General features: G+C 40.7%; 1 protein-coding gene across 4 annotated transcripts in view; it reads left to right on the forward strand.

Annotated features, from left to right (window-relative positions):
- Positions 1-25984, forward strand: part of METTL15 (methyltransferase 15, mitochondrial 12S rRNA N4-cytidine) — an 85882-nt gene that overhangs the window by 39986 nt on the left and 19912 nt on the right. For all 4 annotated transcript variants that reach the window (XM_079969567.1, XM_079969565.1, XM_079969568.1 and 1 more), the window contains one exon: positions 3059-3195. In XM_079969567.1, the coding sequence (XP_079825693.1) occupies positions 3059-3195 (137 nt within the window). The remainder of the gene's footprint in view (positions 1-3058; positions 3196-25984) is intronic.

A 25984-nucleotide genomic window follows, 5' to 3' on the forward strand; every position in this document is an offset into this window, starting at 1 on the left:
GAGAAACGCTGCCTTTGCTTTTCACAGATCATAATGTTCAAAGTAAAAAGGCAGTGCTCCCACCCACCTTCACCTCCGGGCTCAAGTGGGAAGGGCTGGTTGTATGTATGCATGTGCACCTGTGTTTACATATGTTTGTGTGTGACAGTGTATGCATGTATGTGTGATTGTGTGTGAGAGAGTGCTGTGGGCCTGGTTGTCTCGTGTGTGTTTGTGCTGTATGTGTGAGGTCACTACGTGTAATGTTTACGTAGCATATGTGTACATGCACACATACACCCACCACATCTACCACAGACCTGTAGCCTCAAAGGTATACCTGACCATCTTTAGGGTCAAAAGAGTTTAGCCACCCTTGCTCTGAGGAGATGTGCCTGTTCTTAAGCTTCACGTACTAGGGGCTCCTGCCCCTGCTCTCATGCCACCCTCACCTCTTTGCCACCCCCTCCCTTAAAGGTAAAGGTAAAGGGACCCCTGACCATTCGGTCCAGTCGTTACCGACTCCGGGGTTGCGGCACTCATCTCGCTTTACTGGCCTAGGGAGCCGACGTACAGCTTCCGGGTCATGTGGCCAGCATGACTAAGCCGCTTCTGGCGAACAAGAGCAGCACATGGAAATGCCGTTTACCTTCCTGCCGGAGCAGTACCTATTTATCTACTTGCATTTCGTGCTTTCAAACTGCTAGGTTGGCAGGAGCAGGGACAGAGCAACGGGAGCTCACCCATGGCGGGGATTTGAACTGCCGACCTTCCAATCGGCAAGCCCTAGGCTCTGTGGTTTAACCCACAGCGCCACCCGCATCCCTACCCCCTCCCTTAATCTTACCCAACTCCCCTCCATCCCTTCACAGATCCTTAAACCCTGCCTTGGTGGACAGATGGGGGGGGGCATGGGAAGATCTGCACAGGCCTCCCACTTGTCCACTCACTGCCAGCCAGCTCACGAGTTGTCTCCCATAAGCAATCAGCAATGGTAGCAACAGGGAGAGTGCTTGCCTGTCATGGCATCTCCCCACTGTCCTGCCTTGTTGTCACTTTCTTCATTCTTGGCCTCTGATGCTGCTGTGGCCAAAGCAGCAGCGACACAATGACAACAGATCAGGATTGTTGATGGGGAACTACCCTGCCCTGCCCTGGCTGTTCCTCTGCAGTTCATCTGGGTCACCCACGCTGCTTGCTTACCTACCTACCTGTCTCTGCCTCCTGCCTGCTGTTCCGTCATCACACTGAAGTTGGCATGGCCACCTATCAGTCGCCATTCAAACTGCAGCATGATGACATATTGTGTTACAAAAACATAGTAAGAAAATGGGAAAACGGGTTTGATAAGATTGAATAGCAGAGCATAAAAGCCATACAAATATGTGATCCACGTGAGAACAACTCTGTTTTTCAGTATAGTGAATCTATTTTCTGTATCTATATTCTGCTGGGGTTTTCTTTTAGCAAATTACCTTTCAGCTGTTTCTTCAATTATGCTATATTAAAACAAAGCATCAGGCCAGTCGAACAGAGCTGTTGATAAATGGCAGAGCATGTGAAATTACCAAAGCAAAACATCTCCATATGCAGTATTGGTATCACTTAGTGAAGTAATAGCTGGAAAAAAGAAGTGCAAAACCGGATATTATTCAGCAATTGCAACTTGAAGATTGCTTCTCTTGAGTTGTTTTTAGCACAAGTTGACTTTTTTAAGTCAGTCTTTTCAGAAATACATGCGCATTATGGCATTGTGAGCAACTCAATTCCATGTCTCCAGGTCAGTTCATGTTCCTTAATTGCCTAGTTTGTGAAATACATTTTAAAAATACAGTTAATATGCATGTACTATTGGATTGGCAGTCCTAGGAAAATGCTTAAATTAATATATGTAATCTGGACACAGGAACTTGTTAATAATTAACTTTTCATAGTAGCATCTAGGAGTGTTCTATAAAGTTATCTACTTACTCTTTTATACAATATATATTCTACTTACTCTTTTATACAATGTATATTAAGTTCTTTATAAGTATCCCTCACAAGGCAATGCACAAGTAGAACTATAGAACTGCAGGAAATGTATAACATATTATCTTAAGGAAGCACAATATTACAAAGCTAAGTTTATAAGGCCATCTTGAATCCTAGTACTGTAGAGACCAAATGAATGTTAATTAGAAGAGAATTCCTCAGCTGCAGTGTGACCACTGAGAAGACCCTGTCTTGGATGCTCAGCATCTTGACCTATTACATGGATGGAAACCTGAGCAGGATACAGTACAGGTGATTCTAAAATTCAAGAAAAGGGAACTTCTGGTTTGTGGACCAAACTAAACCTGCCAGCAATCCTAATTTGACATGTGAGACTGGTTTTCCCCAGTCACACCCACTTACCCCACACCAGATGTCATAATGATATCAAGCGACTGACAGGTAGGCAGCCCCACTTACCTGTCAAAAGTGGACCACAGAGGGTGGACCAGTTCTGCATCTCGCTTGGCAGCCAAATCCAGTTGCCCACCCTTTCTTAAGGTAATTGTGTTCCACACTGTTTAATGCCTTGAAGATTAATACCAGTGCTTTGTGTAACCACCATAGTTGTCAGTGCAAAAATATTATCGTGCTCAAACCTTCTGGTCTCATTAGCATCCTGACAGCTGCATTTTGCATCAGTCGAAGTTTCCAAGCCTCATTCAGACGACACTCCACATAGAGCAGATTGCAGTGGTCCTGTTGGGACTATTGTGGCCAAGTTGTACCACTGCAGATAGCTTGACCTATCACAGCTATCAAACATGACCTCTGAATGGTGAAGTTTCTTTTCCACTTCTTTTGGAAGTTAAGACATCTTCAAGGGTGTGGACTGATGGCAAATGGTTTTTCTGTGAGTTACGTTTTCCATTTAGGAACCTAAGGACTGCTGATGTTGATCTCAAAATGCAAATATACGCATAATGTTTGGGTAAATAATACGATCAACAATTTAAAGGTTAATAAGCAGAGATGGATGCTAAACTTTAATTCCCCCCTGCACTATTAAGTAAAATAACAAGGTTATTATTTTTCTACCTCTCAGTGTATTCTTGATATGACATTTGGAGCAGGAGGCCATACCAAGGCGCTTATGCAAGAGGCAGCAGATATTAAAATATATGCTCTTGACAGAGATCCCACAGCCTATCACCTAGCTCAGCGGCTTTCTGAATCTCACCCGTGAGTACAATTCATTTCAGGTCTAATATGTTAATAGCATAAGAGTGTGCACACACATGCATGTGTTTGCATGACCCCTGGGGTCCTTTCCAACTCTGAAACTCTTTGGTTCTATGATAATAAAATAAAATTAATGATACAGATTTACACCAGATAGTTTGCTCTGGTAGAATATATATACGTTACAGGTAGAATTTTGAAAGCAGAATAACATGCCGCAACTTGCATGTGTGTGTGCGCGCACACTTTTATGTGTGTGTGCGCGTGCGTATATACAGTATAATTTGAATTTAGTGCCTTGAGTTACTGTTGTTACAGCCATGTATACTTCAGCTAATCACCACCATGGGAGTCTTTAGGTTGAAGGTCAATTTTAAAAATGCAATAAATAATTTATAAGTTTTGTAAAATAAGTATATTACTTTTATTATTTATTGATTTATTAATCACCTCTACAACTGTCTCAAGGCAGTGTACACTGGAAACAACATAAACAAAGCAAAAAAAACCCTAGCAAATGCAATTAAAACAAAAAGGGAACCAAGCAAAATAGATGTTCATGGCAAAGTTCCATGTATCCAGTTGGGAAAGCCTGTAAATATGTATTTGGTTGTTTCTGGAATGTTCAGACAGTGGCCGCCAGTTGTGTCTCAACAGGAATGCTATTCCACAAAACAAGGGCAGCCACGCTAAAAGCCCTGCTCCAAGTTGCTGCAGTGTGAGCTTCTGAGGTCTTTGGAAGCTACAGGAGGAGCTCTCCTTCAAAATGAAGAGCGACTCCACAAAAGTTCTTTCTTTCCCTTCTGTTGTACTGGAAATATAAGGGATAACTTGTTGTCTTAAGTAACCTGTTCCTGATTTTCTAGAGGGCCCCATGTGTTATTACCAACACTTTGAATTTGGCCTGGTAGCAGATTGGCAGCCACTGCAAATCCTGCAAGTAGGGTATTATATACTGGCAGTGTCAGAAACTGAGATATGAAAGCTAGGAGCTAAATGGCACCTTAAACCTAGGTTATGGGCATAACAACGGAATGTCTAGGCTCACTTTTTTATAACAAAATTACAAAGCTGAAAATGAATGAACTGCAGCTAAAATATTACGTTAATTTTTTCACATGGTCTAGTCCTTCCCCTGCCCACCCCACTAATATTCTTAAGAGGGTCTCTTCTCCAGTCTTCAGAGAATAGTTGGAAGTGAGGAGGCAGAAAAAGGTCCTCCTTTCCTTCTACTCCACAGTTTTAATCTGAAGTCTTAAGCACAGTACTGTGCCCAGAGCTCAGAAACTGCTCGCGCTAATGAAATTCCCAGTCGCAAAATGCGCCTAGAACAATGGGAGTTTCGAACACTGTATACTAGCAGTAGTTTGTCCCCAGAGGCAACCTTGCCACCGCGTTCTACACTAGCTGCAGCCCCTGGACCAGATCCAAAGATAATCCCACATAGAGCACATTGCAATAATCCAGTCAGGAGGTTACCAATGCATGGGCAACCATGGTCAAGCTATCCTGATCCAGGAATGGCCATAAAAGACACTCCTAACCATTAAGGATACCTGAGCCTCCAGTGACAGCTGGAGCCAAGAATAACCTCAAACGATGCACTTGCACCTTCAGAGAGAGTATAACCCCATCCAGGGAAGGCAATTTACTGACTTCCTAGACCTAGGAATCACTCACCCGCAGAGCCTCTGTCTTGCTAGGATTCATCCACTCCACCCCACCACTGATTCCAGGCACTGGTTCAGGGTCTTCTAAGTCAGTCCCAGTTCCGATGTTTCAGAAAAAAGAGAGTTGGATATCATCAGCATACCTTAAGGATCATATGTATGGCCCTCCACATCTCGCTGTTCCCCAAAGTATTACATAATACATACATAATGCTATTTGTATGCTGCCTTTCCATAGTTAAACCATGCTTAAGCTGCCTTGCAACATGAAAAAAATGGAAAATTGCAACATAACAAAATTCATAAACAAAAAATAAAAACATCAAAAAGTACACAACCAAACCAAACAATTTCCACATAATCCATAATAAGATCTAAAATAAAGATACAAACAAGTAATATCAAAAACTGCAACAACCCCGCCCCCAACGAAAACCCCTAAACAATTCCCCAACCCAAGTGTTTCTTCAGTAGCCTCAGGTTTATATGGAGTCAGTCAGGGCCTGCAAGGTAGGAATCAGGTCTTCCAGGTCTCACAGCCAAAATCAGTTAGAGACCATAAGTCTCCAGGGAAGGACCACCCTAATGAGTCCCCACCCCTAAAGGGGAAGCTCACACTATCAGAGGCAAGTCATTAATCTAGTACAGGGGTCAGCAACCTTTTTCAGCCGTGGGCCAGTCCACCGTCCCTCAGACCATGTGGTGGGCCGAATGAATTCCTGTGCCCCACAAATAACCCAGAGATGCATTTTAAATAAAATTACACATTCTACTTATGTAAAAACATGCTGATTCCCAGACCGTCCACGGGCCGGATTGAGAAGGTGATTGGGCCTCATCTGGCCCACGGGCCTTAGGTTGCCTACCCCTGATCTAGTACAGCTGTACCTTGGTTGATGAACACCTTAGCAGTCAAACGCTTTGGCTCCCGAACGCCGCAAACCCAGAAGTGAGTGTTCCGGTTTGCAAACGTTCTTTTGGAAGCCAAACATCTGGCCGGGCTTCTGCAGCTTCCAATTGGCTGTATATGTCAGGACCCACCTGTACCCAAACTCTGAACACAAGATTTCCCTTGAAGAGAAGTAGTAGGACCTTACTCCCACAATCCGGAGAAATGAGTCAGCATTCCCTGAGGGACAACCTAAGGTTACCCTCTTCCACCCCATATGACCCTTGCCCAAGCTTCAGGCCAGCTGATCCAGGCCTCTAGTCGGTGTCTGCTCTCACTGCTCAGATTCTGTCTAGTCTTGGACTTCTTGCTCAAAAACCTGTGTTAGCTATTGATTTTCCCATCTTTTGAGAATGGCAGAGTCATATAGCATACTGTTTACAACCAAATTGGATATTAATGCTGTATGTGGATTTGTTATGGCATGGAATGCTTTGTGTTTTTCCTTTGAGTTTAAAGACTCATAATTTTTGAGCAAGCTTAGCCCTTCTTCTTTTTCTAGCTGTGGTCTTCATTAAAGATGCAGTGCTGTTTTAATAAGAAAAGGAAATGGGTCAGGCCCTATTAGGTATTCAGTGTGTGGGTAGGAATCCTTTGACGTGCATTCGGGGGAAGCCTACAAGTTTGGAATTGCTGCAAAGATTCCAGAGCAAAATAGAATTCTGTCAGTTGCAATATATATTACAAATAAACCCTCTTACAGCCACTGAAAGTGAAAGGTTACCAAAGGTGCCTGCAATCTAGCACTTATGTTAGTATCATTGCAAACTTGAAAGGATGAGAAACCTACGCAGATCCTACACAGTGGAGTCAAGTTGTTATAATATACTGAGTTGGAAATGAAATCATACCTTAGATGAAGGAGGAAATAAATTCATCATATATATTGACTGCCTAAAATGTGTGTGCTTTGGTTCAAGGTGAAATTAAGTTTACTGCAACAAAATGAATTCTGATTTGTGTGTGTGTAATATTTAGAATACAAACCCAGACACGCAAGAGGGAACACCTACATTTCAACTTTCTGCCTCTCTATGTGCATGTTCAGTGCATTGGCTTTTGTAATGTTTATGTGGCCTCAGTTTGGAAGAAATAATTGCAGGCCAAATGTCTACATTGTGCAGAACTGTCTCTTCAGCTTGTCGCCTAGTAATACTTGTCTTTCAAAACTGGTTTGTGTAGTTGACCTTACAAATCATTGTGTGAATAACCAGGAAGAAAGCCTTGAGGGGTGCATCGCAATTTTAATCATTTCTAAAAGAAAGGGCCATAGGTCAGTGGTGGTGTAAAATGTGTGTGGAACCTTTTCCAGTCCATGTTTCATGTGCCTTTCTGAGTAACCTTGTGGCAACCACCAGTAGTGATCAGGGCCAGAGGCAAAAGTGAGTATTACCTCGGTCTTTCAACCAAGCAGGCAAGAAACTTTATCTGAGTTCAAGGACATATTCCAACCAGGCAGAAACATGCAAGGGGGTACAAAGCAGGGCCAGTAAGGGGCATGGCCTGGGGTGAGTCCAAAAAGCAGGATAGGGAAGCCTGGAAGGTTGCATTTGGCCTTGCATCTGTTCCTCATCCATGGTGTACATCATGTCTCTAGTTCAGGGCTGGACTACAACTCCCATCATCCTTAGTTGGCAGGACCAGTGGTCATGGATATTGTGGTCCAAAAACAGCTGGAGACCCAAGTTTGAGAAACCCTGAACTAGTTCAATAAATAATATATGCAACCTTTTCCCCACCCCCATGCAATCCAAATTAGGAAGGACTAGGATGCATGCACTTTTTGCTGGGCACCTATCCCCTGCCCCCAAAATAGTGGCTGTACCAAAGTTTAGAATTTGTTTATATTATGGAAGTAACTCTGCATATAATGTTAGTTTAGTTGCAGGGCTGTTCAAGGTTTTCCCCTCATCATCTTGAAATTGTTTTTTTTTCTTTCCTTCTTTGAGTAACTCATGTATTCTTGGAGAAACACTGCAAAATGACTATATAGTACTGCGTTGTGAATCATGCAAGCCTCTTTAAAAAATCAAATTTATATCAAATTTTCCTGTTGGTTGTAGTAGTGGAATTTGACAGCGATTTATGCTGCCATCAGCCAGAACTTAAAAGACTGAGGTTTAATGTAATCAGATCTGCCTCTCTCTTGCTAGAGGTCCCCTATAGAACCCTGAGAATGCTGAATTACTTTGTAAGAGGTCCTATAGCTCTGTATCAGAACATGGTTTCCCAGTTTCTGAAGATAAGAGGCGGAATTACCGTATTTTTCGCTCTATAGGACGCACTTTTCCCCCTCCAAAAATGAAGGGGAAATGAAGCCTGGAGAGCGAGAGGGGTCGGTGCACACCGACCCCTCTCACTCTCCAGGCTTCAGGCTGCTATCCGCAAGCCTTGGGAGCCCGCGGGAGTTCCCGACGGGCTCCCCAGGCTTGCAGATAGCAGCCTGTTCTGGGGGCGGGGGAAGCTCGGGCTTCCCCGCCCCAGCCCTGTGCCTGGGAGGGGGGAAATATTTTTTTTCTTTATCCCCCCCCCCAAAAAAAAACCCTAGGTGCGCCCTATGGGCCGGTGCACCCTATAGGGCGAAAAATACGGTACCTCAACTAGTATAGATACTCATGACCAAACATATATATTGCACTTTGTGATACTTTGTTTCTTAGTGCTAGTTTTCAAATTATTTATTTGTTTGGAGCTCTTTGCAAGTCAGAGAATTATAACATATCAGCTTTAAAAATAATTGGCTTACTAGGTTCTAGTCCTGCTAAACAATTATATCTCAGCTTAATAAACTGAGATACGAACACACCTTTTTTTCCATGCACACATCCCCTTTGTTCTTTCCTTCAAACCAGGAAGTCTTTAATTAACCATAAGTTTCTGTTTTGTCTCAACTGGGAAACTGTGGTTATCAGCTTCTGAACAAGCTAGGGTATTAATCACAGTATGAAGCTCTTTTAATATCTTTCCTTGTTCCAAAGCTGGTCTTTGCAGTGGTGGCTTATTGACAGTGTAGTAGTAGTAGTAGTATTTATTAATACCTTGCCTTTTCCCCTGACAGGACTGAAGGCAGCTTACAAATAAAAATGAGAATTGCTAAAAAACATAGACAAAACAATAATTTAAAAAACAATTGAACTGCGATAGAATTAAAACTATATACACATATAAAATCTGTTTTAAACATACAAATGATTACATTAAAAACAGCATGATACTAACCTTTCCATTAAAAGCAGTCGGTTCCCAAAAGCCTGTTGGAACAAGAAGGCCTTTTACTTGCAAATGGACATTACATAGCATGGATGTTCAACGGTCCATAATAGGGAACAGATGTCTTAAAGAAGGGGTGCTCATAATAAAAATGGGGCTCCAGAATATATGAAAACCCATTTAGAGCTTATTTCCAGTGTCAGGCCTCATACCTGGAATGTGTGTATGAAGTAGTGTTAGGGAATGTTTCTGAGCATATGTAGAGTGGGCATATTTCCCTCATCTCTGGACAACCACAACTGTTCCACACATCTGCCCATAAGAGGTACGTCTTTTGCACTAGACTTCCTTGTAGGTACAAAGCCTTGCACTTCAGAAAGACAGAGAGAAAGAGAGAAAGAGAGAAAGAGAGAAAGAGAGAAAGAAAGAAAGAAAGAAAGAAAGAAAGAAAGAAAGAGAAAAGGTCTTTAACCGCTTAACATATGCCCCCTTTAATACTTGCCATTCCCTCCTACCTAATGACTCTAATACCGTTTTTGTTTAAAAACTTCCTCAACCATATGTGGGGAAGACTCCTGAGTTAGTACTATGAAAATCTACTAAGTGAGAAGCCAAATATATGATGACTTTCTCCTTAAGCACTATGCAAGTAGTTAAGCAATTTCCTACCATTCGTTTAAAGTGAAGTTTGGCCATTATTCCCCTTTTCCTTTTTGTCAGGTATTATATGTTATGTGCTTCACACTGAATCAGTCCTGAACTTGTTCTTCCTTCATTTCCATTCATAACATCGAATGAACCAGTTCTGGCCTTAGTATTGTCTTCAGCTGATGAGTCACCAAGCCCTTGACTGTGTTGGATTTCAGAATGTGCTAGTTAGTACCCTCTTGAAATCAGAAAAATACTGAAGAAATATTCTTGCACTTTCCTTCAGATAGGGAGATCTCAAAAGCTTCTTAAACTTTGCCAAGATTTCAAGTATGGCTATTTAATTCTGCCTGGAAGAAAATAATTTCACTGTAGCTTCCTCAGTGCTTCATGTTGTGTTGTCTTAAATTTTCAGTATAATTATCCAAGGTTCTTACCACTGTATATGTAATTAAAGTTATGCCTGTTTCCATATATTTTCCAATTGGAGAATGTGTTTCACACATGATAATAAATGGGAGCAGATAGGTGGTTTATAAAAGTCTAGATGTGTGGGGAAAGGCCCTGGAATTAGAACTCTGTTTACACTGATTTGGCGTTTTGGTATGTTTTCGCTTCAGCGAGGCTCCTTTGCCCTAGCCATCATTTCATGAATGCAACTCTCTTTGCTGCCTGGGATTAGTTGTACCTGCTGAGGTTAAAAGGTAAAGGTAAAGGTACCCCTGCCCGTACGGGCCAGTCTTGACAGACTCTGGGGTTGTGCGCCCATCTCACTTAAGAGGCCAGGGGCCAGCGCTGTCCGGAGACACTTCCGGGTCACGTGGCCAGCGTGACAAAGCTGCATCTGGCGAGCCAGAGCCGCACACGGAAACGCCGTTTACCTTCCCGCTGGTAAGCGGTCCCTATTTATCTACTTGCACCCGGAGGTGCTTTCGAACTGCTAGGTTGGCAGGCGCTGGGACCGAGCAGCGGGAGCGCACCCCGCCGCAGGGATTCGAACCGCCGACCTTTCGATCGGCAAGGCCTAGGCGCTGAGGCTTTAACCCACAGCGCCACCTGCGTCCCCCTGCTGAGGTTACTGCAGTATCAATTAGAGATTAGACATAAATAAAACTAGAACTGTTGATACTGTAATGCTGCTATACAAATCTATGGTGCGACTGTGTACTTTTCTGGCTACTTCACCTCAAAAAGGATATTGTAGAGCTTGAAAGGGTTCAGAAAAGGGCAACCAAAATGATCAAGGGGATGTAGCGATGCCCCATGAGGAATGTTTGCAGCGTTCACAACTTTTTCAGTTTAGGGAAAAGGCACATAAGAGGTTACATGACATTGCATGGAGAATATTGACAGAGAAAGGTTGTTCTCCCTCTCAGTACTGGAAGTCCAATGAAGTTGAATGTTGGAAGATTTAGGACAGATCAAAGAAAGTACTTCTTCACACGGTACATCAACTGTGGAACTTGCTCCCACGTGAGGCAGTGGTGCACATCAACTTAGATAGCATTAAAAGAGGATTGCACACTTTAAAATCCTTGTCTGATGATGTTTTTTTGTGTTGTTGTTTTTTAAAATGTACATTGCAATCGTATACATCATAGACTTGGAATGTCCTACTGGCTTCAACCAGATTCGTATTGGACTATAAGATGCAATGAATTGGGCTGGAATACTGAACCCAAGTAACTGTTACTTTAAATTCATCCATTGCATTTTTCATGCCCATTTTTATAATAAGAGTTCTGGGGGGTATATATATGGCCACATACTTTCGCTTAAGGCTTTCTTTGCCCTGTACAATAAAAGGTACATATAAATTAGTTTGAATTCCAAGGTTCTTAAAGCTTTTAGTCATTGCAGGCAATGTTTCTGTTCTCTGGCCCTAATGCTATATACACAGTATAAGCAAATGACAGCAAACAGAGAAACAGGTAACTTCACAAGTAAGAATAAGTAATACTGTTTCTCATATAAATGTGTGTTTCAGTGTGATCTTGACTTCTGTGAATCAGAAATGTCAATTGTCAAGCGATTATTCAGAAGACTGACTAGATTCTGTCTATAGGAAGCTAACTGAATTTAGAGTATGGGATATAACAAACCATTGATAGAATGCTTTATATACAACCACTTCCATCCATCCTTATACTTTCCCCTCCCAATATGATCTGGGAAACACCCACCCCAGAGCCAGCCCTGAATCAAATTGGGGTCAGGACTAATGTTTAAATAGGGTTTATAAACCCTTAATTAAAGATACCATCAGGAGGTGGTGGGCGATACTGTGTCTGCTGACCTCAGAGAGTGGGAGATTCAATCCTGCTAGGGCTGCTTCCACAACAATTTCCATGTGAAGCAGACCCCTGTAGCCAGCAGAATTGCACTCTCCACTCATCTATTGGTGAGGGAGGGTTTAGCCCTGCTCAGTTTAACTGTGTGTGTGTGTGTGTGTGTGTGTGTGTGTGTGTGTGTCCCTCCTAGGAACAGGCACCTGCATTCAAAGAAAGTGCTTTTAGTCCTAGGCTATTTGAAAGCCCTCTTGCAAACTGACCTACCCTTTGTACGGCTTCAGTTTGCCCTAGGCAGCCCAATCTTGGGTTGGCTTTGCCCAACTTGGCTGAAGCCTGTAGCCTATAAAATAATGATGAGACTTGAATGTTACCTTAGCTATGAGTTCCTGATTATTCCTGCTGTTACAATCCATTTATCAACAGGAGAGGTTTTCAGCAAACCATGGCTAGCTGTAAGGTAGTAATCCCATTTATAGACTGATAGTAAGTGAGGGCTTGTTTGATGCAAACACATAAATTGAAAGCACAGGAGGGGCGGGATACCCATTCCGTTTAATCTTTGGGGAATCAACCGTACAGTGGTACCTCTGGTTACGTACTTAATTTGTTCCGGAGGTCTGTTCTTAACCTGAAACTGTTCTTAACCTGAAGCACCACTTTAGCGAATGGGGCCTCCCGCTGCCGCCGCGCGATTTCTGTTCTCATCCTGAAGCAAAGTTCTTAACCCGAGGTATTATTTCTGGGTTAGCAGAGTCTGTAACCTGAAGCGTATGTAACCTGAAACGTATGTAACCCGAGGTACCACTGTATACCTAATCTGAATGAATACGTTCTAGAGAATTATATAAAGTAGAAGTTATTTAACAAAACTCAAGCCTGGGTATATCCAGTGGGAGCTCTGCACCCAACACTCGGAAATTCCCTGCCAACTTCTAACATAATTTCTACATACTGTATTGTAAAACTTCAAAAGGAACAAGTTGTAAAACATTGTAACAAGTTGTATACCGTAATTGTTTTGAATTTGTTTTCAATGGCTGCTACAAATTTAAACTAATATGTGGAGAAGAATTTGAGGAAAATATAGTTAGTGGAGTAAACACAATAACATCAATAACTAAAGGCAGCTCAGTGTTTCAGAAACATTGTTGCATTTTTCTATTCTTTGGTGCAGAATCACTAAGGGTTGGTCTGCCCATCTGCCTGCAGTTGCATCGACACTCATTCTGTGGCTTCCCCACTTTCCATGCACATAGTGGAACTTACTTTCAAGTAGACAAAATGCTTGATTGAATTAATTCATTTTTAAGAAGCGCAGATTCCCCAGGAAAAAACACCCACCTGGCTTATGATTTTTGGTACAAATCTACTTCGGAGCACTACATTTTATTTTACATATGCGGATATTATTAATTTACAAATGAAAGCAGAAGCTGATCCTGGCTTTGGTTTCATATTTTTATGTGGGTGGACTTTGTTTCGGTTTTGTAAAAAAAAGTTTAGTAATTTAAAAAATAATAATTTGATAACCATGAGTGTTGTCTTTTTCTTTGCTTTAACTTAAAAAAACAATCCTGCAAAATAAAGTTGGTTATTCAAGCTCTTTTTAACAACCGAACAGCTGGCATTTAAAAATAAGACACAATATATTTTTGAGTTTCTTCTCTTTGCTATAAATGATCAACTAATTGCCAGGGTTTGTTTTTTTGTTTTTGTTTTTTTGCAGAACTGACGCACTTCTTAAATTCTAAGGTCAGATCCTGTGAACATTTGAAGCTTGAATGACAATTCAGATAGTATCTTGGGGTGAAATGCTTGATGCAGCCAGTACTAAAACAAACCTTCTTGAGCTTTCTGACGTCTTTTTGCCCCATAATCAACTTAGGAGCTACAGCAGGTGGCTTGGAGGTAGAAGTAAGTTAACGATTAATAAGGCGTTTGCACATCTTTTGCGTCACTTTTTATTTCCAAAGCATCTTGCTAACAAGTCACCCAAGGGCTTGAGATCGATCAGGAAAATAACCAAAGGGATCCTGTGGTGCAGCTGATACTGATGATTAGAAAACAGAAAAACCCAGAACAACAAATAAGAATAGTTCATTATTTACCTAGCTACAGTTTTTGCTGATTGATCAGGGTTTTCTTAAGTAGAAGGAATATGACTGTTGGCATTTGAAATACAACTGCTGCATATTTTATATGTATGTCACTGTTATCAGTGCTTTGTAGAATATTGTTGCTTGCAATTTAATAATTTCAAAGGTAATAATGTGAAACTTAAAAAGAAAAAAAGCTTTACAAGAAACATGCCCTGCAAAATGTCCCAAGTAGGACATTATTATTTGGGGGTAGAATTGCTGGGCCATGAGAGTTCAACCCACTCTGAGCTCGCAATCCTTAATTAAAAAATATGCCATGCTGTTTAAAGATGAGTTGCATGAATAGTTAATAGGGTGCATGGTGGCTAATGAATATACTAAATAAATTAGGCAACGTGTATTAGTATTTGCATATTGCTTTTAAAAATTGCTGTGAAGCCTCTGTAAGCTGTAGCTGAATTTTCTTGATCAGAATAATTCTGGTCGTGTCTCATGATGAATGAAAATTGATGCGTGGGTCCTTTCAGACTTGGAAGAGGGCAGAGCAGGGGTGAAGCAGAACGGGCTGGGTGTGCTTATGCATGCTCAGCTGACACGCATAGGGGCGGGAACAGAACCCCTGCACAAAGCCGCGTGTACATTTTAAAATAAAACTTAATTGGTCACTTGCAATCTCATACTATGCACTTAACTATCTAAGATAGCACGCGAGTGTGCAAGCAAGAGAACAGCTGATGAAGCACTTCAGCCTCACTGACAAAGCTTCAAGGTAACAAAAGTTCTGAAAGAACTCAAATATGAAATTTCTGGTCTTCCAACTTCTAACCAAAATACAGTGGTAAGAACTTAATTCGTTCTGGAGGTCTGTTCTTAACCTGAAACTGTTCTTAACCTGAAGCACCACTTTAGCTAATGGGGCCTCCTGCTGCTGCTGCGCTGCCTCTGCACGATTTCTGTTCTCATCCTGAAGCAAAGTTCTTAACCCGAGGTAATATTTCTGGGTTAACGGAGTCTGTAACCTGAAGTGTATGTAACCTGAAGTGTATGTAACCCGAGGTACCACTGTATCTAACTTGCCCTCAGGAGCAGATGCTGTTCCAAGAGACAGAAAAGTGGCCAATGTTACACCAGTTTTTAAAAGGGGATGCAGACAATTACTGTGTCTTAATGTCTATTCCAGAGAAATTGGTGGAAAGCATTCAAGAGAGAATTGCCAAACATATAGAACAACAAGCCCTGCTGAAGCAGAATCAGCAAGGCTTCTGCAAGAGTAAATACTGTCCTACTAACCTTTTATAGTGCCTCATTGCCAAATCCAAAGGTATCTTTACAGTTCTTATCTACAGGTGTCCAGTCAATATTTCTACTTTGATTCTTTGTAATCATCTCAAGCTCAATATTCTCAAGACTGAACTTCCAATCTTTCTTCCCATTGTCACCTATCTACCCTGTTCACCAGGCACAATGTCTTAGTTTTCTCTTCTTTTCTTCCCACCTCAATTAGTATGTCATCAAATTATTCTGCTTCTTCCTTTACAACATTACAGAAAACAGCCTTTCCTCTCTGTTGTCGAAGAGAAATCTTTGAAGCATCCGCAATCCTCCCCCACCTTGACTACTGCAGTCTTCTTCTTTGTGCTCTTCCACTGACGTACCTCAGTCTGCTCATGTCCCCTCAACAATCTGTCCCAAATAGTCTTACAGAAAGTTACATTAATGTCTTTGCAATTGCGCCGGAGCAAGCCACCACTGCATTGTCACCTAAGAGTAGGCTTGCAAAACTCTCTTCCTAACTAGGAGAAGAGTCTGCTGTTATCTCATGGTAAATATGCATGTGTGTGATGTCTTGTGAATAGGTTAGCATATGTCCCAACTTCAGAGCCAACCGGTTTTAGAGACTGTACATAGGTCATTGCACAAATGGAACAAGCATTGAATCATTCATGCACATATGCGATATCAGGTGACAGAATATTCCTTTTGATCTATTTGCCTGAATATGCAAATCAGTGCTCTCATTGGAGATCACTGTATTTCAGTGTACTGCTGCATTATTTTCTACACTTATGACTTAAAGCTATAATATTGGTGTTGTTGCATAATAGCTTATTTTGTCTCCTAATTTAGTGTGCTTATAAGAGTAATGCATTCATGCCAATGGAACTGGCTGGACATACACTGCTGATTTAATATACTTTGGAAGCACACTGTTTCGGAAACTGCCTAGTACGGTTGTACTCTGGAAAAAGTAGTGCCTAGTGGTGTGGTTCTTCTCCCCTGGCTTCCCATTGCTGCTGATTACTGAAAGGGGGGAAGGCAGTGGGGGTACAGTGTAGGCACAGCAGTGGAATCAATCCATCGTTCCTGCCACTGCACTTGTGTCAAGCTCCCCATTTTGCTCCTCCTTCTTGGTAACTGGCAGTAGTGCAAAGCATCAGGATGCCTGGTGAGCAATGCTTGTGCTGCCCCGCCAGCCATTACTGATTGGAAGGATCCTGTTTCCCCTTGTCTAGAAACCTGCCTCTGCCCCTGTTGACTTTGGGTTTGCTTAATGCAGTGTAGCTGGCCAGTTTTGTGGGGCCAGCTGGGTGAGAAACTCGCTGAAGGGAGACACAAGGAAGTTTTTTGTAACTCTCTACTCCATACATTGCAAATTATTGTGGATCCACATTTACACTTACTCCCTCATATGTGCACATACACAATCACACATGCAAAACCGTTAGTTAGAGGCATGATGTGGTTTTCAGTTTGGGTAGGAAACCGGTTCAAAACTATTCTAGTTTACCAATATACTTCTTGTTCCATTTTTGCTGAGACCCTTAAATGTAAAATGCAACAGTATAACCTTTGAGGGAGTGGAGTAATCTCAAAGCAAAAAACTCAACATGAGGAGAGGGGCTTCATGAGCCTGAAAATATTATTTTTATGTTATCTGCCTCCTTTCCAAACCATTTATTGGCCACAAATTGTATAGTGTCAGGTGGCATAATGACAGTGTGGTTTGCCATGCATTCTATTTTTATATCTTTATTTAAAACTGACATGTAACTCGCTGTACCTGAAACCCCAAGTGAGACAGTTATTGGAGTGTAACAAAGTTTTGACGTCAGAACTGCTATTTATTCCACTGGAAACCATTAGTGATGCATTACCCCTTGGCACTTGTGTTTTCAGAAACAGAGTTAAATTTTTATGACTGGTTTTGGCCAATTAGAGTTCTTTCTCAATATAGAAAGGAGAGGGGCCTTCTATAGAGTTTTAAAGATGTGGCATCTCAGCAATAGAATCACTGTAAATTCTCAATCATGATAGAATTAATTCAGTTGCCTTTACATACTTCTATTTCTATATTTAAACTGATCATGTGTATGCTTTGAAGTAGAGACTTGGTGGGGGGGACAACTTAAAATAATGCAGTAGGGTGAAATAGAATATGGAATTCCACACTCAGTTTTGTTTATCAGTGAGGACTATATTAGCCTGCATGAAAAGATATATAGTTCTATATTTTTATTTTAAAATAAATAATAGGGCATGATGCAACCGTAAATTTAAAACTCTTTAAAATCCACAAATCTAAGTGAGATACTTGTGTGCACCTATTACTTCCACTAAACCTATGTGACTTCAAAACAGATGTGGCTAACCTGTGGCCCTCCAGATATTGCTGAACTACTGCTGCCATCATGCCATCATATTCACCAAGGAGACCCTCATGTCTGCACCACCACGACCTCCTTGACCACTCTGCCCTACCAAGTACAGGGTCCACTAGTCACTACTGGTGACTAGGCTGCCACTATCCAAAAACTGCCCACCTCTGCTATAGGGTTTTTAAAACCTGGCTCACAGGAAAGGGAAATAAGTCTTCTTTGTTTTGCCTCATTCCATAATAGGTGAATAGTGTTAAAAAATTAAGTATGATGCTTATGCCTTGCTAGTTTAAACGCACACACTAGGAAACAGATAATTTGGGACTGTAGACGGTGTGTGAATTCCATTCAGTGTGAGGTTGGGGTGCTATCTGCTTATCAAGGTGTGAAGGAAAGAGAGATCGCTCTTAAGTGTTTGTTTACCACTGTCAGTCTGTTTGTATTTAGAAAATGAAGGATAATGCCATTGTTTCCAAATGTAACATCAGCTGCAACAGACAGATTTTCCTGCTGCCTGGTTTTCAGTATCTCATGGGGATTTTGAAATATGCACGTTGCATATATGCATGATGCTCAAATCCCGTCTCTCAGGCCTATGTAGCACCGTCTTTCATATAATGCTCTGCCAGCACAGCTGATACGATCTGAAGGCGTCGGTCTTGGTTACAAAAATGAGCTATTTCAGTTTCTCTCTTTAAGGTATAAAATGCTATGTTTAGTTCCAAGTTGTATCATTGATGAATTTACCATGACGCACCAATCTTACCATGATATAATACGTTTATCTTCTTTAAAGGGCCACAATCTAAATTTGTTCTGCTGTTTGCCTGTTTGAAAGGGATAATCAAGGAAAATTGGGACTCCTTAGCCAGTCTCAGCACACCATGTTCTCATCTGTTGGCTTTCAGCCCCACATTCACAGCCCTTATGTTTCCCACTTCCCTTTTTGGAGAACCACTGATGTAAATAAGTGCTTGCATTCAACGTCCCGCTGCACCACTGGTTCCACCAGTACAAGGTTTTCTCCCTGTGCAAGAGAACAATCTCCCCCTCCCCCTGTGCACCCTCTAAAATCTGTTCCTGGGGTTCTCCTAACCCTCCAGCAAAGTACTGGAAAGAGAAGAGGCAAAGTCCTGTTGTGCTAGTGCTAAACTTTGTGCTAGCCACAATTATTTCATTGAATACTGCCCATTGATAATACATAAAAGAAAATATTCAGAAGAAAGATGTTTTGTCCACGAGAAATTAATGCTACTTTTGGTTCCATCAAACTCTTGGAAGGAAGAGTTGTGTCCATTTAATGTTGAATGTCAAGGATTTCAGACACAGGTTTAAAGATCCCTCTTACAAAAGCAAAAGTGAGGATCAGTGCTTGACACCCATCTTAACATGAGCACAACTCTTCCTTCCTCTTACTTAAAATTTATCTTCTGGAATTGTGTTTCATGTTTCATGTTTCATGCTTCTGATTTTATTTTTAAAATCGCACACCCTTTGTCTTTCATATGGACATCACAGAGTTCATAATGTTTCACGTTTAAAATATCCCCGTGGCTTCTGTTGACCTGACTAATAAAGATACATTATGGTAGATCAGCAGTCATTTTTTCTGTGCAGTAGGATTCCTGTCCTGCCTCTTTTGGAATCCAGGAGGCAAAAAGACTTTGCTGTGCGGTTTCAAAAACCTTCCTCTGCATATAAAAGAAAGGAGGGGAGCATATTAGAATACAGAGTTCCATATGCACTTTAGAACTGCTGGTTCCTAATCCAGCTCAGAATAATGGACAATGCCTTTTCTGGCAGATAATAGTAACCCCCCCCCCTTTTGTATCAGTTACATTCTGCCAGAGAAGCAGGTTTGCCATGTTTGCGAAAGCCAATATGCAAGGGATTGTCAGTAAAAAAAATTCTCCTGGACACCAGCTTGGAGAGATGTTGTATAATAACTACATTAGCCATGTTTTACCATTGGAAAATTTGGAATTGTTTTATGCCAAAGCAGAGAACCTACCTGCTGCCAGATGAAAATGGAAAGACAGGGCAGTTTTCCTCGCACTTAGAGGCTACTGAATTGTTAAGGACCTCATGAGAAAGGCTGCATCCTGTTCAGTCACCATGTTTTGTGTCGAGGTATAAAATAAATAATGTTGTGTATCAGGTTTTAAAATGTCTTGAACAGTGGGCAAGGCAGTGACCTTTTCCCTCTTCCTGTTGCACCTGTATGCCTGGCAGCCTTACAGAGAATGACATCCTTAACACAGTGACATGCTTATTCCAAGAGAGATGGCAGAAGTGACTGTTCACTGTAATTCCCTAGGTAGCTGATTTCTCTGTAAGTTTTTCCAGTTCACGCATCACTTCCTAATGAACTCATCTGACTACAGCTTTTTATTTATTTAAAATCTTGTTGGAAAGTCATCAAAACAAAAAGGGTTTTTGTAAGGAACAAAATGGGAAGCCCGCAATAATATGTGGAATTCTCATCAAATTTAATCACCTCCCCTATTTGCATTTCAGAGACTTTAGATTTTAAAAAGTTAGGTTATTATTCCTTTTCACACATGTGGTTTTATTTTCTGAAAAAATGGCTTAGATTGCTATTTAAAAAGGGAGCCTTACTCTCAGTGCCCCCATCTCCAGCTGTTTTGGACTACACTTCCCATCATCCCTGACCACTGCTCCTGCTAGTTAGGGATGATGAGAGCTGTGGTCCAACAACAGCTGGAGACCCAAGTCTGGGAAACCCTGCTGTAGAAGCATTTTATATTTTTACAGAGTTTGTAAAGAAGAGATTGAAAAGTAGTATTTTGTATATATTTCACCTTCATTTTAAGTGTGTATGTGTGTATAGTGCATTTGGTTTGCCAGAAATGGCTTTGTTGTGGATACAACTAAAACCTTGCTAACAAATCTATTGATAAAGGGGAAGAGAGAGATACTGTAAGTGCTTTCTAGATGTTCCTATGTAGGTACACAAATAATAATGCCTGTTCTCAGTAGTCAGTCTACCCTACCACAAACTTCCAGTTGAAATGACATGATTTCTATTGAAAACCTTGCACAATGATATCATTAACTAGTCTCATTTAAAGAGAATCGGATTTTACTTTTACTAAAAATGAATTGCACCATGTTTTTATGCACTAGTTAAAGGTGAATTGGGGAACTTGTTTTCTTTGATCAAACTTAGGTTGAAAGGAGTAGACTGGAAGATCTGAGAGTGCACTGTCTATGCTTGTGTTTCACTGTAGATTCCCATAGCCAAAAATATTCACCATCTTGTGTTGTAAGGATTTAATTTAACTTGGAATTTACTGTGGCAACTTAGGCAGCTCTTGCAATTACTAAAGACCTTGTAAGAGGCATAGTCCTTTTATCATTCATTGATTCATCCAGCACTACCATTAACTATGCTAAGGGTATGCATATGTAGCAACAGAACTGTTTTGACAGTCCATTTTCATCTACTTTCTGAACCCTTAATATTTCTGTCTGTTTTAAAAATCAGAATTAGTTTTTACACCCTGATGAATACACAGATGCATTTTAAATTAGCACAAATGTAAGGAACATTTAGCAATATTAAATTGAATTGATATGATTAAATAAAAATGGGACTTAACTATGCAGGAGACTTGTAGTTCATGGCCAAAATGTTTCCAGAATGATGTGTAAATTTATGGAGATTGAATAATACCGCATTACTGCTTGGTAATAAATCCCATATCTTTGAAAAAGTGAAGGCTACAATCCTAAAACCACTTACTAGTGAGTAACCTCCATTGAATACATTGAACCTGTCTCAAAATAAACATGCTTAGGATTGCACTTGTGAGTTGGGAGAAATGAGTAAGAATGTATTCATCAACTGGAGATCTGAAGTTTTGGAATTGCTTGATTCTATGTAATGACCAATACTTAGCTGCATTTTGCAAAGAAGAGTTGGTTGATTGGTTGAAGTTATTGTGCAGTTGATACTTGTTGTTGTTTAGTCGTTTAGTCGTGTCCGACTCTTCGTGACCCCATGGACCAGAGCACGCCAGGCACTCCTGTCTTCCACTGCCTCCCGCAGTTTGGTCAAACGCAGTTGATACTACAGTATAGCATTTTGCTGGGTCAAAGCAGATGGTTCAGAGTGTTCAAGTGAAACTGAGTAATAGAAAGCACATTCATGCCTCTTTAAAATATGGCTGCATTTGCATTCAGAAGTACTGGTTTATGTCATCACACAAGTGGTATTATAGCACATGTAAAATTATATTATGGTACATACATTGAAACTGACCACATTGCATCTCTCTTCTGAATGTAGACCAGTGCTAGTCATTTTCCTAATTTCCCCCCGGCAATATACTATTCCAGATTTTTTTCGTCTTAAATGCACATTGATATACTTATTTAATATCATAAACAATTGTTACAATTTGTGATGTTCTATGAATATTTAAAACTCTTACTGGGACTCTCGCTCAAGCAAAAGGCTCTCCCTCTCAGTCAAGGAGACTACAACCTTTCCATTGTTTGTGTGATGGTGTCATGCCCAAGGCTGGTTTTATTGATCACTCAGCTGCTTCAAACCTATGGTCACTAAATTAAGCCAGTGTTAAAAGGTAAAGGGACCCCTGACCATTAGGTCCAGTCGTGTCCGACTCTGTGGTTGTGGCGCTCATCTCGCTTTATTGGCCAAGGGAGCCGGCGTACAGCTTCCGGGTCATGTGGCCAGCATGACTAAGCCGCATCCCAAGCCAGTGTTAGTGGTCAGTAAATTTCTCCACACCAGTATGTTATCTTTTGTTCTATTATTTATTACTATTTTTTAATTTGCAACCATAAACAGAACAACTTACACATAAGCAGGAGAAGTGTCAGTATACTATTAACCCGTTCTTTTTTTCATGTTTAATTGGGCGACCAGAGATGAAGCAAAGTCTTGTTCAGTCTGTAGCTGTAGCCCTCGTGGTGTGAACCAGCCAGGAAAATTGTGTAAATCCATAAGCAACTTGTCAAGGGTAATCTTGTGTCTGTTTCCAAAATTATAATTTCTTGTGTGGTATGATGGTATACCTCTATTATGCCATTTAGCTACAAGATTACTCGTCTGAATTAAATAAGTGGAGAAATGAACTGAGGGGTGTCTTTTATTAGACGCTAGTAATCAGGTGTTAATTTATAATTTGCCAATTGCTTTAAATAACCCTCTGATACTTTCTTATGATAAATGAACACCAAAACTGAGGTTTGTGTTAACATGATTTTTTTTTTAAAAAAAAGGTAAGGTGTCAAAAAGGTAAAGGATTCCCAATCTTGTAGGTATTACAGTGGTGCCCCGCAAGACGAATGCCTCGCAAGACGAAAAACCCGCTAAACGAAAGGGTTTTCCGTTTTTCGAGGCGCTTCGCAAAACGAATTTCCCTATGGTCTTGCGAGTCTTGCGAGTTTTTTCCCTCCCCCCCACTTTTTCTAAGCCGCTAATAGCCGCTAAGCCGCTAATAGCGCTAAGCCGCTAATAGGGATGCTTCACAAGACGAAAAAACCGCTAGACGAAGAGACTCGCGGAACGGATTATTTTCGTCTTGCGAGGCACCACTGTATATATTTGAGACTAATTTTGCTCCTTGTGCAACCCCATATATCTCAACAACCTGCTTCTGGAATAAAAGTGTGCTTTTCATTATGTCCTTCTGGTGTACATCTGTTGGAGGAAAATTTGGTGAGGAAGAAAACCAATAGATCATTTTCTTCATCAGGCACTAGTGGGATTGTCCTTTCTTCCAGTTTCTCTACACAATATGTTTTGTATCCTAAATATGACCGTTTAGCTATAGAGCCCTTTAACCCATTGTGGGTTTTTGACCATAAATTCCAAATATCAGGACTTTTGAATATGTCATTTGGAGTTTGTAGTGTAATTAAATTGTACAGTACAGTCTATAGGTGCTTGAAATTAACATTTCTGTGGTTTTTCATTTGCAGTAGGAAGCCATGAATGACAGTTGTTAAATTTGAGAATATGAGCTTTGCTTGCAGTGTATATTAAAAGAAATTGGATTTTTTTCCCCCATCCTGCCATTTTTCATTTTCTTTACGTTCGGAGATTGATGGCTGCTGACAGAACCTGGAACAACAAAAAGCTTAACCTGGCCATAGTTGAAGCATGTAATTCTTTCCTAAAATTGCTCAGTGTCCTGAGGTCTCAATATAAATTTGAGGTTCCTGTGATTTGTGGATAGATGTAGCATATTCTGCCTACTGAGACACAATATTTTTCCATTCAAATAATTTTATGTTATTTTTAATTTGAGAACTTGTGCCAGACACAGGCTTTGTTTTTGTGTGTGTATGCATTCGTTTATTTAACACCTGGCCTTTCCCCGTACAGAATCCAAAATGGCTCACAGCATAGATTAAAACAGATGCAGCTAAAAACACACAATCATTAGAAATATTTTTTTAAACAAATCAACTAAGTAACTCTATTAAAACAGCACTAGAAACACTCAAAACCATTTAAAAGCACATACAAAAAGAAGAAAAACAGAGTGGTGGGGCAGGGAATAAAATATACAATACCTGGTGGCCAAAGGGCTGTAAACTGAAAAGTCTTTGCTTGCCAGCAAAAAGATTGAAAGCACAAGGGGTCCAGCTCTGGTATGCCATGGAAGAGAGTTCCACTTGTTGTTTCATTCTTTGTTGCTTTTGTATGTCATCTTGGGAATTTAGGCATAACGTGATTAGCATTTAAACATCATTTGCAGAGAGCTGGTTCACAATATACAATCTTGGTGGTTAGAGTTTAGCTGTTGGGCTCATCTCAACCTCCCAAAAATACAGAAAACGTTGTTAACGTTTCGTACCTGCACTTTCCATGAAACCCCATATCGTCAAGATCCTAATTGACAGAAATAGGAACTGCATTGTCTGAAGTTTGAAAGTCTGAAAACAACCATCTTTAACAGAAGGTCCGTCACATTCAGATTTAAAATTCTATTATTTTGGATTTGATTTGCATCACTACCTATAGACGAACAATGAATATTTGGTGCCTAAATACATTGTGGGCTAGGTTGTGTGAGAAGTTGTGCTGTCTTGCTTAGAATTGAGAGGCCTTTGGATTACACATAAGGAAGCTGCAACTACACACAAATAATGGTAAACACTAATATTTTTTCATGTTTCTTCATCATTTAACTTCTTAAAAAAAATTGGGGTATGTGTGTGTTAGAAACTGCCATAAAAAAGAAATCTTCATATTTTTGACCTGTTTTTTGGTTACACTCCCACTGTTTGCCTTGGGGCAGAGAACTATAATGTGGATTTAAAGATGTAGATAAAAGTTATCATTAAAGCAATATCTGCAGTTATCTCTAACCACTAAATGTGGGTTTTAAAAAACAATTAAACCTTCATAGGCTTCGAAGAATTCCAAATATTACTGTTTTGTAATCTTTCGTTTTGTTTGCTTGCTTGCTGTTACTGTCCTGTATATTTGCTGTCCACAATCTTTGCATTATCTCCATACAGACATACTTATTCCTCCTGAGACATCAAATGAGTTTAAAGATAAAATAAAACTCTCCTGTGGGGGTGGGGAATTCTAAATCCTTTGGGAGAAGCCATGCCCTTGAGACAGGAGGCAGAGACAAAACTAAATTGACTCCGGCAAAGGGAGGAACCTCCCTTGTCACATAGTGGCTTTGAAGCACATAGTATGCAGAGATCAGTCAGAGTTGCTCTTTAGTTATATATCTTCTCTTCACACCCTGGTCTATTATCTGTTTCCTGCTTGGCAGGGGGTTGGACTCGATGGCCCTTGTGGTCTCTTCCAACTCTATGATTCTATGATTCTATCTCTTTCCTTATCCTAACGTAGCTAGTAGTTGTGGGTATTGGATTTGGTGAAGGTGAAGTGGAATTGCCTCCAGGGTATTTGGGGCTTGTCAAAAGGTGAAGCATGAGCAGGGATCCCTGAAGCACTTCACAATGACATGGTGACCCAGACATCTAAATAATGCTGCAGGCAAGCAATAGGGCCCAAACAGAAGGGTTCCAATTGCAAGATAAAGGATTAAGAGTAAATATTAGAAAGAATTTCCTAGTGGTATGGGTTATTCAACCGTCGAACAGGCTATCCTGGTAGGTGGTGGCCTCATCTTCATTATATGTTTTTAAGCACAAAATAGATGCCCAGCAATGGATTTCCTGCTTTGGAAAGTGGTTGGACTTTTAAGATCTTTGTGATCCTTTCCAACTCTGGTTCTGTGACCTG

The sequence above is a fragment of the Podarcis cretensis genome (genome assembly GCF_951804945.1).
Source record: "Podarcis cretensis genome assembly, chromosome: 1".
NCBI classification, from domain to species: Eukaryota; Metazoa; Chordata; class Lepidosauria; order Squamata; family Lacertidae; genus Podarcis; species Podarcis cretensis.